At 56.8% G+C, this 18654-nt stretch overlaps 1 protein-coding gene across 4 annotated transcripts in view; it reads right to left on the reverse strand.

Moving 5' to 3' along the window:
- Positions 1-18654, reverse strand: part of DSCAML1 (DS cell adhesion molecule like 1) — a 79122-nt gene that overhangs the window by 8381 nt on the left and 52087 nt on the right. The window contains exons 7-29 of one of the 4 annotated variants that reach the window (XM_071769105.1): positions 18035-18331; positions 16460-16732; positions 13717-13995; positions 13393-13512; positions 13118-13294; positions 9602-9801; positions 9320-9416; positions 9078-9206; positions 8526-8693; positions 8367-8437; positions 7250-7490; positions 6179-6325; positions 5950-6105; positions 5070-5209; positions 3684-3837; positions 3486-3603; positions 3242-3405; positions 3058-3156; positions 1628-1816; positions 1256-1543; positions 1020-1175; positions 593-623; positions 200-318 (exon numbers count right to left, since the gene is read on the reverse strand). In XM_071769105.1, the coding sequence (XP_071625206.1) occupies positions 200-318; positions 593-623; positions 1020-1175; positions 1256-1543; positions 1628-1816; positions 3058-3156; positions 3242-3405; positions 3486-3603; positions 3684-3837; positions 5070-5209; positions 5950-6105; positions 6179-6325; positions 7250-7490; positions 8367-8437; positions 8526-8693; positions 9078-9206; positions 9320-9416; positions 9602-9801; positions 13118-13294; positions 13393-13512; positions 13717-13995; positions 16460-16732; positions 18035-18331 (3813 nt within the window). Of the gene's footprint in view, positions 1-199; positions 319-592; positions 624-1019; positions 1176-1255; positions 1817-3057; positions 3157-3241; positions 3406-3485; positions 3604-3683; positions 3838-5069; positions 5210-5949; positions 6106-6178; positions 6326-7249; positions 7491-8366; positions 8438-8525; positions 8694-9077; positions 9207-9319; positions 9417-9601; positions 9802-13117; positions 13295-13392; positions 13513-13716; positions 13996-16459; positions 16733-18034; positions 18332-18654 lie in introns of those variants that run through there. The other 3 variants (XM_071769106.1, XM_071769104.1, XM_071769107.1) reach the window with 3 other exon arrangements.

An 18654-nucleotide genomic window follows, 5' to 3' on the forward strand; every position in this document is an offset into this window, starting at 1 on the left:
CTGGAGCTCAGACCCGCTCCTGTAGCCAGGAGATGGCTGTGGGTCCCTGCTAGCCCCTGCCCAGCACACCCATGGAGCCCCTGGGAAAGAAGGGGACAGCCTGGGGACACCACCAGCCTCAAGGGCCAGATGGGACACTGGTCCATATCCTTTCCCCTGACAGGTGCTGCCCCCTGCCACAGGAGAGCACGGTGCTTACCCAGCTGCTTGATGCCTTCCTTGTCCTCGATGAGGAGCTGTACCCGGGGGATGTCGATGTGCAGGCGGGGGCCCTGCGGGGGCCCCTTCACCGGCGTGTCGAAGCTGCGGTTGTTCTTGCTGCCAGGTGAGAGGGGATGCAGTGCCGGGCATTACCAGAGAGGTCACTCAGGGCTCAGCTCCCCAGCTCTGCCCCGCAGGCTCCAGCCTGGGTGCTGGCACCCACTTGCCTCAACCCCCCAGCAGCTCCTGAGGGCACCAGGCTGCTGGGCTGCAGACAGACTGATAGAACCTTCCCCACTCTGAGCCCAAGTCAGAGCTGAAGCCTGGGTTTTAAAGTATCCAGGACCACCCCCACTGTTCACTGCTAAGTACCCACAGCTGAGACACTCACCTGATCAGCATTTCAGCCAAACTCTTAGCATCTGTGCAGGAGACACAAAAAAGAAAAAAAACAAAACAAGGGGGAGGTTTTTTTACCAGCTGTTAAAGGCATAACTGGATGAGGGGAGATTTAGATTAGACATGAGGAAGAAATTGTTCACTGTGATGGTGGAGAGACACTTAACATGCTGTTCAAAGAAGCTGTGGCTGCCCCCTTGCTGGAAATATTCAGGGACTGGGGCTGGAGCAACCTGGTCTAGTGTGAAGTGTCACTGCCCACGGCAGGGGGTTGTACCAGGATGATCTTTGTAACAGGATGATCTTTAAGGTCCCTTCCAGCCCAAGCCATTCATGTCATCCCATGATAAGGAGCTTGTGCAGAAAAGCCCAGATCTGGGGTCTGGTCCCCTGCACTCTCCCTCTGGGTCCCATCTTACCTCGAAGCCTCTTCAGCCGCTTCTCCTTCCTCTTCTTGCGGATGATGAAGAGCAGGGCCACTCCCAGCGTGGCCAGGATGACAGGGCAGGCGATGGTGAAGAGCTTCTTCACATCGTCCCCTTCCCCTTGGGCAGACTTGATCGGGGGGATGGTGCCTAGGGCAGAGCACGGGTGGGTTGGTGGGTGGGTGGTGGGTGCTCCCAGTAGCCCCCCATCCCCGTGTCCCCCCACTCACTGCCATCGTAGTCCAGCGTGGCGAACTGGGCGCTCTCGTTGCCGCAGCCGGCGCTGTTGCAGGCCTTCATGCGGAGCTCGTACCAGGTGGCCTCACGCAGCTCCGTCAGGAAAACCTCGCTGGAGCTGTTGGTGCGGAGGCTCTGCCAGACCCAGTTGCCCTTGGGGCGGTACTCCAGGACGATGGCGGTGATGGGGCAGCCCCCGCTGCTCCAGCCCTGCAGGTTCAGCCTGGCGTGCGTGGAGTTGATGTGGGTGAAGAGGTGCTGGTCCTTGCTGAAGGAGGGCTCTGCGGGAGAGGAGCCGTCAGGAGGGTGGCTGCGGGGAGGGGATGTCCCCGTCCCCCTGCGGGGCCCCAGCAGGGCAGGCTCACCTCTGCCATGGGTCTTGGCCTCGATGATCTCGCTGATGCGGCCAGCACCCACGCTGTTCTTGGCTGCCAGCTTCACCTTGTACCAGGTGCCACACTTGAGGCTCTCCAGCTTGAAGGAGCGCTCAGAGGAGCTGATGAACACGTCCTTCCACTCCTCACTATTGTCCACCGAGTACTGGAGGACAAAGCCTGCGGGGGAGAGGTTGGAGAGGTCACCACGGAGCAGGGCCAGGGAGGAGGTGACGGCCACACCCAGACCCTGGCAGTACCCTGTGTCCCTTCCCTGTCCACATGTCACCTGTCCCCAGCACTCAGCTTCACACAGGAGTGTGAAATGTGATGGATTGGTGCCAGGATGTAACAGGAGAGGCAGAACTAACCCGTTCCCTCGGGAAGCTGCAGGGAAGATGCTTCTGTCACTGCACACCATCTCCTCTCCCTTGAACAGGAGTGTGAGGAAGCACAGGGTGCCCTGGATGGACAAACCTGCTATGCTGCTGCCAACAAGATGCCCAATGCTGGTTTGCCAGGGTTGCCAAAGCTTTGGGTGAGGGACACAGGTGCCCCCAGGACAGAACATCTCTGCCCCCACCATAATTGCAATACAAAGTCCTGAACTTTTCAGATGCATTCCTAGATTTGGCTCTTTTTGCAGGTTTTTTTCCCTATTTGCACCTGCCCAGTACCAAGGCTTCCCTGTAGCTGGAGCATGGGGACACCTGGAGCATTGGGACCTTCCCAGGGTGGCACAGTTCTGTCCCTGGGCACAGGCTCTCCTGGCCATGCCAGGCCAGCCCGGGCACCCCTGCACCACCCACCGTGCCTGCCAGCCCGGTGTCTGCCACCGGTTATTTATTTATTTTGTACATGCAGCATGTTTTTAATATTTCTAATCCAATTATAACCAAATTTATCAACAGAGTCCGCTGGAGTGAAAGGCTGCTGGCTGGGGAGATTTGCTTGTAATTACTTTCAGGCTTTTAATTAATTGTAAGCGAGGTCTCCTTCCCGGCTCCCCGCTCCCCCCTCCGTGTGCAGCTGTTTCAACGTATAATTCATGAGGTGAATCAGAGCAGAAAGGAGGCTCTGGAAAGAAGGGATGCTTCTGGAGCCTGCCTGGACCCCCTGGCCTGCTGGGGACAGGAACAAATCCTGCAGTGTCACGTTCAGGGTGGCAGTGATGCCAGGAGAACCAGAGCAGCCACTGGGGCTGCCCTGGCCACCAGGACCTGAACAATTCACGTGTCTCTTGTCCAAAGCACCCAACAAGCCCCCTGGTTGGGGCTGGCAGCCTTCCTGCAAGCTCAGAAGCACCAACCTTATTCTGGTGCATTTCTGAAGATTTTTGGAGAGGGGGAAACTGAGGCACAGAGGCAAAAGTGCAGTGTGCAGGGGTGTGTCTGAAAATACATTGCTGGCAGCAGCCGTACCTCGGATGGAGCTGCCCCCGTTGTCCCCAGGAATCCAAGCCAGCGTGATGGAGGATGCTGAGGTCTTGGAGACGGTCAGGCGGGGCTGGTCCGGGGGCACTGGTGGGGAGGGCACAGGGCTCAGCACCTCGCACAGGACAGGCCCGCAGTGGTGCCTGTGCAGGGGCCCCTGCAGCCCCCTCACCTTGCACCAGCAGGTTGATGATGATGGTGTCGAAGCCCCAGGTGTTGGTGGCAGTGCAGGTGTAGTAGCCCGAGTCCTCGGCTTTCACCGAGCGCAGCACCAGCGTGCCATTGGCCTGGATCAGGCGGTGGCCGTCCACTGTCACCGGGATGGCAGAGTCCTCGCTGCCAGGGGAGGAGAAGGCATCAGCCAAGGGGGCTGTGGGCAGCAACAGCCCCCCGGCATGGCTGCAGCCCCCTGGTACCTGTCCTTGGTCCACTTGATGGCGGGGACCGGCTCCCCAACCGAGTTGCAGGGCAGCCTGACGTCCTTCATCCACGGGGTGGTGACGGTGCCTCCGAAGGAGATGATCTTGGCAGGGGCTTGGGGGCAAGAGGGGGTCAGCCCAGTGAACAGCCCCTCTGTGTGGACCCCCACCCCGAGCTGCCAGCACCCACCGTACCTTTCCCAGCAGGCTCGATGGTGACTTTCTCGCTGATGTTTCCGCGGCCAGCGGAGGTGACGGCGGCCACCCAGAGCATGTACTGCTGCCCACGGTTCAGGTGGGCGATGCGGTAGAAGAGCTGGTCAGGGCTGGTCTCATACTCACTGGGGGCCTGTGGAGAGGGAGGTGGGAGAAGGTTCAGCCTCTTGAGGGACCCTCCTGTCACCACCCTCAGCTCAGGCACCCTAGGCACTGCACTCCTGGGAATCCCCACCAGCACCCCAGTATCCCCAGTCCAGGGCATGCCTTGTGCCTTCAATGCCACCAGCTGGAGCTGGCCAAGGAAGGTCAAAGATCCCCAGCCCAGCTGGAGTGATCCCTGGGGAGCTGCCTTGGCTCTTGGTGGGTCCCCACCCCCCTGGGCACTGTGGGTTTGTTCCCCAGCAGCCATTCCCCTCTGCTCGGCTGTCCTGGCTGCCGACACAAACCGGATGGTGTCGTGATTTCTTCAGGGAGCCCAGACAGAGCCCGAGGAACAGATGGCTGTGAGGGCAGGATTTGTTCCCAAGAAAGGATGCTTCCCTGGCTGCCCCCCGAGCTGCAGTGGGGGCCAGGAGCAGAGGCAAGCCCCGGCTGGGCTGCCAAGACCCCTCTGTGGTCCCCAAAACTCAGCATGGGCTGAGCACCCACACTGCCCATCCATGGCATCGGGGCCAAAGCTGCTGTAGCCCAGGCTTGCTGTGCAGGGAAGGGCTGTCCTGCATAGCCCCTGCCCTGCCAGGGCTGGCCCACCACACTGGAACTGAGACCCCCAGGGCCCAGGAGGGACGGGGCATTTCTGTCTGCAAACACGCACAGGTATCTGCCAGTTCACCAACTCCCAACACACACCCTTGTGGGGCCAGCAGATGTAAATGTGCCCCACAAGCAGGCACCTATATGAATATTGTATAGTATACATATTTTTTTTTTTTTTTACCCAAATGACAGTTTTGACAAGATGCCAAGAAAACAATATCGGATCCCAGCGGTTTTACCAGTTGCTTTGATGAAAAGATTATGTTGCCCTGGAAACCAGAGGCTCAGATAGTGAAATGAGTTTGAGAAGGAGCTTTTGATAAGCACTCGTCTGCAGACCTCCCATCAACCTCTCCCTTGCGAAGAAGGGATGGGGCCAGGTTTGATTCTGTTTTATTTTCAGTCCCCTGCTGGCATCTCTCCCCTTCAGGAGCCGGCGCTGGGCAGGGCTGATGCCCGAAGGAGGGGACAGAAAGCTGACGGGACCACCCGGTGGGACCTGGCTAGAGGGACCTTTGCTGCCACCAACACCTGCCATCAGCCTGCCCTGCTGCTCCTGTCTGGCCAGTTTGGCGTTCCCCCATCACACCCCACAGATCCCCGTACCGGCTGCCCCGAGCCGGGGCTGGAGCAGAAGATGGTGTACTTCCGAATGATGCCGTTGGGCTTGGCCGGTGGCAGCCAGGACACCACCACGCTGCTGGAGGAGGATGGGACAGCTTTGATGCCAGCTGGGGGACCTGGAACTAAATGCAGGAGTGTGGCAGAGCTGGCAGTGGGAGGTCTCTGCCCAGCACCCCACAGCAGGGCTGGCACCCCGACATGCAATGGCTTTTCCACGCCAGCGCTGCGCTGAGACAAGTGGGGACAGTTCTGCAGGGAAGAGGTCACCTCTCTGTCACCAAGACACCTCTCCACAGGTGGCTCTGGTCGCCTGCCGAGCCAGAAGCAGGAGGGTTAATTGCAGCCCAGGCTCTGGTTTAGAAACCATGATTGGCTTTTAATGGTGTCTCCTTAATCCAGGAGTGGCTCAGCCTTTCCCTGCCAGCTGCCTCCCAAGCATCTGGTGCTCCCGGGTGGGCAGCAGGGCCAGCCCAGGGCCCGGGGAATCGTGCTGATGGCATTAAAGTAGGGCAGGCAGGGGTCTAAATATTTAAATATCTGCACTTAAGGAAAAGAAGAAAAGCCAAGGGGAAATGCCCTGCCCGTGGCTGTACCCAGAGAGTTCCCCCACCCCCCCCAGCCCCTCCCTCACCAGCACAGCAACACAGCGTGCTGTGGGCACCCGGCTGCAGCACTGCCACAACCCTCTGTGAGGGCAGCAACCCCGAGCAGGCGAGGGCAGCGTGGGGCTGGCTCCTTCCCTTAGCCATGGCTCATGGCTCCATCACCTTGCTTCTAATTAACAGCTATTGCGGGTGGTTTCTCAGCAGGGTAAGAGGAGAGCATCCCCGCACACCCCCACACCATGGCCACCACCACTTACTGTCCTCCTTGGTCTGGATGTAGAGCACGCTGCTGCGGGCACCATCTCCAGCCTGGGTGTAGGCCAGCACCTGCACACTGTAGTTGGTGAACTTCTCCATGCCCCGCAGCTCCACTCGCTCCCGCGTGGTTGTGATGTTCTGCATCTCACCCCACTCTGTGGGGAGATGGGGCCCGTCAGCTGCCACCCAGCTGGGTCCCCTGGTCACCCGCTCTCCACCAGCGCTCACCTCCATCCATGTAGAGGGACCAGAAGATGACCCGGTACCCCTTGAGCACCCCGTTGAGGGTGCTGCGCGGGGGCTCCGACCAGGAGATCACTGCCACGTCCGAGGTGATGGAGATGGCCCGCACGTTCTCGGGGGGCTGGCTGGGAACTGAGGAGGGGATGGATGGGGAGGACGATCAGCAGGAGGATGCAGATGCCAGGCTGACAAAGCTCCGTCCCACAGGTCAGTTGCCCCAGTGGCATCCACGTGAGACCCCACCACTCTGCTGCCCCCTCTCCTCTGGCTGCTTGACCCCCTGAGCCACCATGTGGAGCACCAGGGCTGGGTGAACGCAGGCGTCAGCCTCCCACACGCAGCTTTGCTCCTCCTGGGGCACTGAGGTGGGTGCAACCCCTGTGCTCCTGTGGGCAAGGAGGGCACTGGGACATACCGTGCTTCCCCACAAGGGGAGAGCTGTCTGGATGCAAGGTAATTAGATCCCGTTGCCCCATAAGAGGTAACTCTAATTTTTATGAGCATTTAAATGATAATACATCACCATAACAATCCTCTTCGAAAATGATTATTGTTTCATATTACTTAGGTGTAAAAATATAAGCACCATGTAATTAGGGACGGAGTATAATAAACTAATACAGATAGTCCGTTTGAACAAAATTAAGGTAATATAATTATGGAAAAGACACTATTGCTAAAACAGGGGCCCCTGAATACCCCAGGAGGAGTGCTAATGCAGCCAGGAAATGATCATGGTTTGACAGGCTAACGAGAGCCTTAATTAAGTAAGAAAAACTGCTGAGCAAACGCACTGCAAAACTTTCTTCTTGTTGTTTTTAAAACAACTGAGGGGCCACTGGTGATCTCTGCTGCAAGGAAACCTCCCTGGCACTTCAGCAATGTCTAAAACCACCTTGAGATCCTACTAGTCAAGCCAGAAACCCGGCAACAGGGTGTCCTGACCTCCAGCCACATGTGTGCAGCCAGGAGCCCGAGGCTGCTGGTGGGCTGCCACCACCCAAGCTGGGAGCCCCCCAAGGAGGGACCCCAAGGGAGAGCCAGGGTCAGCCTTACCATCCTCCAGCGTGGTGGCATTGATCTCGCTGGACGATGGCCCCGTCCCTGCTCGGTTGAAGGCCTGCACCACCACCCCATACTGGGCAAACTTCTTCAGGTTGTCCAGCGTGTAGACCTCGCTGTCCCCTGTGGCCTTCATCTCCACGATGCTGTACTGCCCGTTGCTGCCTGGGCTGTTCTCCCGGTAGCCAATCTGGTAGCCACGGATCACCCCGTTCTGCAGCTCCTTCTTTGGTGCCTAGGGAACAAGGTGTGCAAGACAGGGGGTGTCACATGGGGTTACACCTTACACATGTCCCACCTCTCCCCAGCAGCTCTTCCCAATGCTTTTCAGTTTTCTCTCCCCACACTCTTGGGCTAAGGATAAAGGATCCAGAAAGTCCCCAGGGGGGAGGGTGCTGGTGGGGCAGCAGGATGTGCCTGCCCAGTGCTATTCCCCACCAGAGCAGCCCAATGGGAGGAGGAAAACCCCCTACATCCAACAGCCTTAAAAACCTGCGGGGCCGGGTTGAGATCAATCTTAACAATATTTCTCTGAAGCATTAAGAAATCAATAGGCTTGATTGCAAATTTATGTTACAAAGCTAGGGCGATCCATCTTACTGAAATACTCTTAAAACGAAGTGACTTATCTTTCAAATGAATCTTATTTTCCATTAATCTGTTTTTCAGTGCTTAAGAGGAGGGGAGAGAAGCTGGAACCCTAAATTTATTGACTCACCAGTTCATTCCAAAGTCCTAACTTTATAATCAATTTTATTTTTCATTATGCACCTTTGGAAAAATAAATCTGGTTCTAAGTTTTATCGATCTTTGCTCAAACACTTTGCAACCCGGCGTCTCAGTTTTTACATATTTATCCTCTCTCCTGTGGCCCCCCACAGACATCCTACGAGATAATGAGCTTGTTATAAAACATGATTAACAAGGACCCCATGCAATGCTGCACGCCCAGCCTTCAGCTTCCCATTTTGACCAGGAAATTCTTCCTGGCCCTCAGACCAGGATAAAACGCCGTGTCCCAGCACAAGCTGCTGCCACAGAGGCTTGGGACAACATTTGGCCAAGCCCAAGTAGCCAGAAGAAGCCCACACACCACCTCAGCCCTGCTCACCTTCCAGGTGACCTGGATGCTCTGGGATGTCATCGGCTGCAAGGTGACATCCATCGGGGGCCCATCAGGAGCTGCAGGAAAACACACCCAAAGGAGGGTTGGCGGGGGCCGCCTCTGCCCGCCAGCCCCCACGCCCGCACCGCCAGCCGGGAGCGGCACCTGCTTCCTCCGTGCTTATGGTCAGCTCCTTGCTGGGCTCGCTGCGCCCGATCTTGTTGAAGGAGTACATGCGGATGCTGTACACGGAGGCCGGGTGCAGGTCCACGATGTTTGCCTGGTTGATGGTCGGGGAGATGTTGCGCGTAGACTGCTTAAAATCCCAGGAATCTGGAAGAGCGGCGGAGTGACAGAGGAGGATCAGCACCCCAATCCCCTCCTGGGCTGTGCAGCACCAAGGGCCATGCTCAGGCAGGCAAAGTCCCTGAGACTCCCAGGCTTTTGTCCCCAAGCCTGTGGAGAGGTGCTGCTTCCCCCTTCCTTGCTGTTGTGCAGTCTGGGTTTGGCTTCTTGCAAATATTTTCTCCTTTAATATTCCCTTTCAAATGCTCCCATCCAGCAGAAATTAACATATTTCATTAATGCTGCTCTCTCCTTTCTTCATCAAAGGAACCAGGATGCACAATATATTCCCCTGGAGGCAGCCCCATGCCTCCCTGCTGAGCCCCCAGCCCTGGTGCTCACTGGGAACCACCCTGGTTGGCCATCACCTACCTGACTTGTTCTTGTACTCGATATCGAACCCGGTAATGATGCTGTTGCCATCAAACCGCTGTGTCCACCGCAGGTTCATGCTCCGGGCTTTCACCTCACGGATCTCCAGCTCCGGTGGGTCAGGGGGCTCTTGGGGACACATGGGCAGGTTGAGGATGGGAGGGAGAGAAGCCCCCCAAAAGCAGGGGGACCCGCATGGCGAGGCTCTGCACCCCAAGGCTCATGCATGGGGGAACAATTACCTTGAACGGTGAGCTGGATCAAGCCTCTGTCCTCACCATAGGAGTTGATGGCATGGCAGGAGAAGAAGACTGAGTCCCCACGGTCAGCTGGTTTCAGCTACAATGGTTTTGGGGAGAGACAAGGAGCCACTTGAGAGTGAGTGGCCCCAAGCACCACAGCCCTGCCTTCCCCTGGCATCGCTGCCCATTGCCACACCGTACCTGGCAGGTCACCCTCATGTGGTTTTGCCACCCAGCAAGAGCCCCATCACCCAAGGGTGTCACAAGACCCTTGTCCCTCACCTTGAGGGTGGAGATGACCTCGTCACCGTTGTCCTTGGTGGTGATGGCATAGCGCATGTTGCGGTCGGGGTCGATGACGGTGTCGCCCTTCTCCCAGCGGATGATGATGGGCCGCTCGCCCCGGGCGGTGCAGTTCAGCTCCTTGCTCTGCCCCTTGATGGCGATGGTGGTGTTGGGGTGGGAGGTGATCATGGCTGGGACTGTGGGGAGGCAGGGGGTCACCCGGGGGACGGGAGGTGACACCTGCGGCTGCCGGCCCTGGCACAGCCTGCAGACCCCGCTGGCGGGGCGGTGGGTGCTGGTCTCAGCCAGAGGCCAGGCAGCCCAGAGCGGAACCGTTTCGCCGCATTATACAGCTCAGGATCATAAAATAATGAAGCAGATAAATTTTATAATGCATAGCATTACACCGGGGTAGACAATAAAACGTGAAAGACAAATAACCAAGCGCACACTATAATGAAGAGAAAGCCTCCAGTCTGAGACATGCGGGTATGAATTATTGACTAAGGTTTTACACTCCCGAGGATGAGAGGAAGAATGTTTTCCATCACAGATTTGCATAATTCACTCATATAAACCTGGGCAGAACATAGAGTGTGGTTTCACACCACCAAGGCTGCCTTTGCCTTACAGATGCCAGAGATAATTTTTTTTCCCCATAGCCACCTGAAAATGTGAACCAGGATGCTCCCAATAAGGCTGCAGCACCCAGGGGGACACAGCCTGAGTCAGGGATGGCCCTGGGGACAGGGTGTCCCTTTATGCTGGTGTCTGCCCACAGCCCTGGGTGCTCAGGACCATCCGGCACAGCGCAGAGGACGGGCAGCATGGTGGCTCTTTTGGCAGCCAAGCCTTGATTTGCTGGGCACGTGGGGGGCTCCCTATGCAGTGGGCACAGCGCAGGCTGGGGGGCAGCCTGGGTAAGCAGAAAAAAATGTAATGCATAAACAAACAGCGCTGCCGAGTCCCGCAGTAATATATGATAATGGGAATCCGCAAAGGCAACACACACTGCTCTAATGGGACACCAGAGGCTCTAATGAGCTACGACTTCTCGGCTTTCTGTGGCAATGTAATTCAATTAACAGCTAAGGAAACCTTTCCTCCTGAGCTGCTGGTATTTGTGGGGTGCAGGGCAGGTGCCCACGTGGCCAGGATGGAGCCATGCCCAGGACATAACCCGGCACAGGGCTGGCCAAGAGAGGGATGCTCTGACCCGCTGTGCATCACAGTTGGAACCAGTGGCTCAGGGCATGGGAAATGAGGAGCTACATGAATCAGAGCAAGGCTTCTCCCTACTCCCATCCCCGAGGTCTCTGCCTGCAGCCCATCACCACCCCTCTGGCTCCCAGCATGCACAGCACTGTGTCAGGGCACCCACAGCCAGGTCAGATCTTGGCACTATTGTGGGACTTTGCTGGGCTCCTGCCTGCTGTCCCCAGCACCCGCCACCAGGACATCAAGAAGCCACTCTACCAACTGGGTGGGCACAGGAAAAGGCTGTGTGCAGGGCAGAGGGGCAGGACAGCCCCACAGGGCTGTGATGGCCCCAGGAGAGGAGACTGGTTTCAGGCTCTGCTGCAGTGAAATGCACTTATTGATGTTTGATTAAAGCAGCTCCTTGGATGTAAACATATCAGCTCTTCTCAACTGCCAGGGTCCCAGGAGGGCGGTGCAGAGCCCAGAGAGGGGAAACAGCAACATCAACCAAAAGCAAACCTTGATGAACCGTGCAGGCAGCATGGAACAGGGCACTGAGGGGACACCTGACACCTGCCCCACAAAGGAACCACTGGGGCTGCTCACAGCTGTCCCATGTCCCTGTCCTTGGGGACAGGGACATCGCTGGTGCTGGTTGCTGGTTTCTGCCCAGCACAGCAGCAGCTGAAGCCCTGTGCCAGTCCTGCTCTGCAGATAGCCTTCCCCCCAGGAGAGCTTTGCCTCCAAAGCCTGTGACTGCCTGTCCTGCCTGTGCCCTGTCGTGCTCCCCTTGTGTCCCCTTGTTAACAAGGCCCTGACAAGGGGCTGGTCCAGCTCACTGGGCGAGATAAGCCTGGGTACAAAGGGGATTGTCAGCCCTGGCTCGCTCTGCCGGGCTGGGGCATGAGCTGCTTCGCAGCTACTGGTGACAACTGAATGAGAATGGTGACAAGGGTGACAAGGGCTGTGCCTGCCTCTCCCGCCCCCCTCTCTCTTGTTTAGAGATGGCTCTGTGATGTTAATTTGATTGCACCCATTTCAGCTTCCTTTCTACACTGATTAGCCGAGTTTCACCTGAAGCATGAGATTAATTCAAATTGCATGGAAGCAATCAGTTATGCTCTCACCACACGGCAGCCGAGTGACTCCCCAACCCTAGAACCTGCCCATCTCTTCTCTCCCCAAAACCTTTGACCCCCCAGGGCCACCTTCCCTGGCCGGTACAAGCCAAGCTGGCTGCTCTCCTTGCCCACCTGGCAAATGGCCCACATCCCCGGGAAGGGGATGCTGACTGCTCCCCTCTCCCTGCTGACCCCCTGCACACTTTGTTTGGGTTCTGATTAACTTCCATTTAGTTCCGTCCGCAGCGTCCTGACTTTCCAGGAAAGCCAGCGCTGATCTGGCTTTAATTGGCCTGACATTTCACTAAACAAACAAAAACCCAAATCCGAAACAAAACAAAGAGCCCCATATAATGCTTAATTGGCTGTGGCGCTCTGTCTCCCTATTCATCCAAACCTTTTCAAAGGCTGTGAGGTCTCTGGGAAATGTAGAAGCACATGCATAATAAGGTTATGTGCTATTCAAGTCAGCAAGCAACCTGTCCTGGGATGCAATTACGGCAGAGAGCGGGGACAAGGCAGCAGTTCAGGCTCCCAGACTCCTGCACGCTCGCTTGGGATTAATCGCCTCGACTTTGTACCTGCGCCTTATTGAAGTGTCTTGTTTGAAGTCGCTCGCCTCGATTCATCAGTTGGCAGGATAAATTAAACAGATGACAGGGAGGGGGGCAGAAACCCAGGGAAGCAAAGCCTGGGTGGGGAGGGGAGAAGCCCTGAGAGAAATGTCTACTGATGCTGGGGAAATCAAGCACTTGGCTGGGGGGGAGGCAGTGAGGTGCTGCCCAAGATGCTCTCACACAGCCTTGTCCCCCCCATCTGCGACCCTGCTCCATCTGAGACAGGCAAGAGCTGGTCCCCACTCCACCATCCCCTTTTCAAGATTTGAACACTCACGGCAGCAACAATCAAAATAAATAGAGAGGAGCTGGAGATTATGCATTCTACTGATAGCAACAGGAGAGGAATCCAATAATAAGCGCAGTTCAAACATGGTGTCTAACAACACTTCCCAGCCCATCCCTGTCAAATTAGCCCAGCTATTTCCTTTCCTCCTGTATGATGTAGATTGATTGCCTGCTCTTATTAAGGACAAAGTGTGTTTAATAGCAAAAAGGAAGCAGGTCTCTAGAGGAGGGGAATCGATGCCCTCCCTGTGCCCCCGCATCGATCCTGCTTGGCCCTGACTACTCACTCTTCACGGTGAGGAACATGGACTTGCTGATGTCTGTGCCCACGCCGTTGCTGGCCTGGCAGAGGTAGTACCCGATGTCCTCCTCCAGCACGTGGCGGATGAGCAAGGAGCTGTTGGGCAGGATCTGGATGCGTCCCGTGAGGGGTATGGGGTGGTACTGCTGGGGGTTGCCACTGCCTGGGAGGGGACAGAGGGATGTAGAGCTCAGCCCAGGCAGAGGAGTGCTTGCAAGGCTCCCAGCTGGGCCCCTCCATGACCCCGGGGCTCACCCCTACCTTTTGCATGTTTCCACATGACTTTCGGAGGGGGGTACCCATCGACGGAGCAATTCAGCACCCCGGCTTTACCATAAATGCCATCTTGGTTGTTGGGTTGGACCACGAAGCGAGGAGGCACTGCGTAACGAGAGAGAGACAAGAGGTCACAGCAGCCAAAACCCCATCAGCTCCTCTCAACTGCTCCCTGCCATGGGCACACTGCTGGCCCTGCTCCTCACCCTCCTACCTGCTTCTGCACCATCCCTGCAACCAGGAGACAGCTTGACCTCATCCCTTTGCTCTGCTCCTTGCTTTCCACCCTCCCAGCCCCACGGGACTCACCCCGCACGATGAGCTGCCGCTCCCGGCTGACGGTGGCAGCGGCGTTGCTGGCGATGCAGGTGTAGTTCCCGTTGTGCTTGAGGGAGACACTGGAGATCTGCAGGGAGCTCATGAACTCCTTGCTCTCGATGGTGACTCCGGAGCCGGAGAGGATGACGTGCCCGTCCTTCCTCCAGGTGATGTGGATGGGCATGTCCCCAGAGGAGACCACGCAGGGGATGTAGAGGAGCTGCCCGATGGAGGCTGGTGGGAACTCAAAGGGCTGGATCAGCGGAGGGACTGTCAAGGGGAGAGGCAGAGTGTGCTGGAGAGCCCCCCCCCTCTGGGAAAGACTTCCCAGGGGTACACGGGCCACAGCGGGGCTTGGGGGAGATGCTGCTCCAGGAGGAGAAGCAGCCCAGAAACCAAGGCCAGCTTTTGTTTTTACCAGTAAACTGGCTGGGGAGAGCCAGAGATGTTGCTGAGAAGATGACAGTGGGAAGACATCTCCCACCTGGCAGGGCCACTACACCAGGAGCAGGATGGAGAACTGCCACCCTGCTCCAGGGGAAGCCCCGGCCACCCCCTGCACGTGTCAGCCGAAATTCCGCCTCAGCATTTATCTGCTGGCACTGAAGCAATTATTAGATGGATGCTTTTCTTAAAGGCACTGGATTCAGAACCAGCCATTATCTTTCTGATAACTTAATTAGGCAACCGCAGCATCTCTGGCGATGTGGGAGGGGGAAGAAAGCGGAGAGAGGGAGACAATTAGCTTAACAAGGCTCAGCACCTGGTAGACGAGATCCTCTTTCTGCAGCCTCCATAATTAAATTAGCAGGCTGCCAATTGTCCCCTCGGCAGAAAGAAGCTGCCCTCCTGTACAGGTGCAGGAGCAGCTCCTGGCATCACCATGCACAGCCCTGGGCTCCCACCTACACCCTGAGGTCCCCATGCTGGGTCCCAACCTGGCCGACAGCTCCATGGAGCAGTGGGTGAGTGGGATCCCTGGGCTACCAGCCCTGGCAGGCAGGTGGTGCAGGCAGGGCTGGCCTGCCCCTTCATCAGCTACAGCAACGTGGCTTGAGCTGCTGGAGCCATGGAGCCAACACTGCCTGTTTTCCATAATTAATGAATAATTAATTGGGAATGCACTGCAGTCTATTGCAGAGCAGGGATGGGCTTGTGGATCCACGCCTCTCCGAACACGCCCTGCCGGCCGCTGCCAAGCTGCCAGGGTAGGGACTGGCTCCCTCGGCACCAGAGCGTGCCATGCCCGGCTCCCCCCAGCCAGAGCCTGCTCAGCACCTCTCCCCCAACTCATCCCCCAAGTGTCTGTGGAACAAGGAGCTGTCAGGGCACTCTGGAGGAGGCTGGATGCTGGGACCATGCTTCTGGGAGGCACAGAGAAGTGCTGCTCCTCGCTATGCCGTGCTGCTCACTCTAACCTGTTGTATTTATTCTCTCTGCTCCACTCTGAGGGTCTTCCAGGACCTTTGCAATCATTTTCCACAGACCCTTCCAAGGAATCCAGCACACAGGGCTGGGTGTAGCTCTGGCACCCATGCCACAAGCAGAATGAAGCCATCTGGCTGTGGCAGAGCAATGAGCCACTGGCCCACACCGTACTCCACCCACCCACCTTCCACAGCTTCTCACTGTCCATGAACTGAGGCAGTAAATTCAGATTCAAAGGGCTGGCTAGCTGCTTCCCAGAATAACTGGATCCTCAGCTGAACTTTAGCATCCTGCATCCTCCCAGTGCCAACCCTGTTACTTAATGCCACACATACACATCCCAATAGGTGCTCTCTTTACACTGCCTGTCCCACTCATCTCAGGAGAAGAGCAGCCTTCACTCAGCTACGGCCTCTTTGCAAGCCCTGGGGTTGCCCATAAACAGGGGTTTGTACAAGGTGAGGAAAGCAGGGGACACAGCAGACCCCAGGAAGAGATGTCCTTCCACACTGCCCTTAGCCAGGTTACCCGCAGCCTGCTCGGAGAGGAGTGTTAGCTAATCAAGTGGCAACATCTCTAATCAGCTTGATGCACTCTCTGCTAACCTGATTCCTAATAAGAAAATGGTGGACAGGAGGGGAGGGAGGGGGGATCAGAGGAAAATCCAGTCCATAAATACCCAGCTGGGTGAGATGGAGAAAGACAATTGGCCATCTCCATCCCCAGCGCCGCTGTGTTTGTCTAAATGATTTACTGCAAACACAGAGCTGGCGACGGGCAGGGACAACCCCACAACTCTGAGGAGGGGAGGTCCAGGAGTGCTGCACACTCGCTGCACAATCTCAGCGAGGCACTGAGAGGGGATGCATCCGGCTCAATTCATTAGGACTGATAGCTCCCTCAATGGGGCTGAATAATTGATGGACTGGAGAAGCTTTTAAGATGTTCTGTGCGCTCGGAAGACCATGAGTATTATTTTTTTAAAAGCTAACACACACAGAAAAACATCGGTGAAGGTGATCCGAGCAAAGGTTAGATGTTTTAATATGGTATGTTTACACCGTAAATCCTTGCTCTATGGCTTGTCAGGGGAAATGGATACAGCCTGGCTCAGGGTTGGCTGCAGGCACACAGGCAGGACCAGGTCGCTGCTCCTAAGGCTGCCGTGGTGGGAGCTGAGCTCCCATGGGCTGCGGAGCACGGCCCCGTGCCACACTTCCCTGCCCCTGTCCTGCAGCAGAGATGTCCCCAGCGTGACCTACACGGCCTCTCCATCTGCCCCAGGAAAGCCTCTCCACCTGCTTACCTTTGACAGTGACATGGACGCTCTGGCTGATGGAGAGCTGGGGTTGGATCAGCACACTGCACAGATACTCTCCTTCATCCATGCCTTTCTGGACATCCATCAGCTTCAGAGTCCCATTCTCAAAGACCACTTGGCGGTGGTTATCAGGCAGCAGCAAAGAGTCCTTGTACCACTTGATGGAGTAATACGGGTACCCAATCACCCTGCAGTTGATGAAAGTGTCCCTACCCGCTACCGCCGTTATGTTCTTCATCGCTCTGATGCTGGGGGGACCTACATATTGGGGAGGAAGGAAGAGGCAGGCTAGGTTAATTCTGAAAGGCAGTTTGGTTGCATGCAGATCTGCTGCTAGTTGAGAGCGAGCTTCACAGGCCACGGAGGTAACCAGAGCAGTCGAGACCCAGTTTTGGGCAAGGAGCAGGCATGGGCTCCCCTCCAAACCCATGTGGGAAATTGAGCTCTTAAAAGGCAGCTGCCAGCATCATGCCAAATGTCCTTGACTAGAGCTGCTACAGGAACCTGACTTCCATGGGCAAATGCCCTAAGCCATACCTTTCCAAGCCTGGCACTGGCAGGAGGAAAGAAACCACCATCTTGATCTGTAATTCTCTCCTGAGCCTCTCTGAGGGACTTGCTCCACTCCAGGGCAAAAAACCAACCCAGAATCTAGCCCGTTAAGAGCTGTGAGAGGGGAGAAGTGAAACAGGAAACATCCTCCTTGAAAACACTGCTCTGGCTTCTCGTGGCTGAGAGATGAACTTGCTCCAAATTCAGCAGGAAACAGCAGCAAAATTCAGCCTCTCCTGGGATCCCAGCCAAAAAGCCACCAGATCCAGTGCAAACCTAAAGCCACAGGCAAGCCCAGCCCTCCAACCCTCTCCCTCTCAGCAGACAAATAAATGCTACCTTGTCTCCGTCTCGCTCCCACCTGCAAGCCTGGAAGCTTTAACTGGTGATTATTGATGGGCAGGGGCTTACAGAATACCCCATGCCCAAGAGCGCTCCCCATAAAGCACCGAGTGCCACGCTCCAGCCCTGATAACACGGTGATTAACGCGGCCATGGCTTTTAGCAGACAAAGAAAACACAGACGTGACAAATCAAAGCTCATTTTCCACAATTTCACGTGCTGCCTCATCATCGTTTGTCATGTAGATCCCTGTGCTGGCGGGTGCTGGGGGGGGCACTGGGAGAGCATGGGGGGGGCTGGGATGCTTCTGCACCCATCACCGCCTTCTCCGTGCAGGGTGTCCCTCAGGTTGGGGCACAGACCCTGAGGTAGGGACTCAGCAGGGTGAGTGGACCCTGCTGAGGAGACTGTTGCCCTTTTTGCCCCCTCCAAGCCACATTCCAACTCTCTGAGGCTTTGGGACTGCTTTGTGCTTCTTAAAGTCCTGCTATAAACAGGGGGGGAGGCTCAGCTGCTCCTGTGGCAGGAGCCAGGGGCTCGGGGAGCAGGGGTGGGGTGGCTGGGGGGCAGGAGGGAGAGGTGAGGATCAGCGGCCGGCCAGGGAACAGAACAAAACCAAAAGCCCAGTAAAAGTCCTATTCTGATATTTAAAAGTAGACAGGCACCTCTTACGTTTATTCGCGCTTGGTATTCGGCGCTGCCCACCGAGTTCCGCGCGGTGCACCGGTACACGCCGCCGTCCTTGATCTGCGGGCTGGTGACGTTCATGTGGCTGACGGTGGTGCCATCAGACATGGTGTACTGGTTGGTGCGGTGCCCGCTGTCCCGCGGGATGGGCTCGTCGTCCAGCGCCCAGGTGACAGTCGGCGGGGGGGCCCCCTTGGCGGCACACATCAGGGAGAACTGCTCCCCGGGGTTGACCACCTTCTCGCTGAAGGAGGAGACGATGCGGGGGGTCCCATCTGGGGGGCACCCGGGGGGAGGGGGGTCAGGGAACAGCAGCCACAGGCAGCAGCAGTCACCCGCGGAGACTCCGGCTCAGCCGGAGAAGGGGGGAGCACCCGTCGGCAACACCCGCAGAGGACAGATGCTGGTGGGTACCAGCGCTGGCTGGAGGGGACAATTGACTCAGTAGAGCCCAGCCACCAAACAGCCTGGGTTGGGGAGGGGACTGCTGGTCAATGGCAGCGCCTGGCCAAGGGCTGGGGGAGGCAAGTCAACCCTTATTTTGGTCCTTGCCTATCCTGGCTGTGCTGTGTCCCTGAGCTGCTTGCAGAGCTGGAAG

This window comes from Heliangelus exortis, chromosome 26, assembly GCF_036169615.1.
Source record: "Heliangelus exortis chromosome 26, bHelExo1.hap1, whole genome shotgun sequence".
NCBI lineage: Eukaryota > Metazoa > Chordata > Aves > Apodiformes > Trochilidae > Heliangelus > Heliangelus exortis.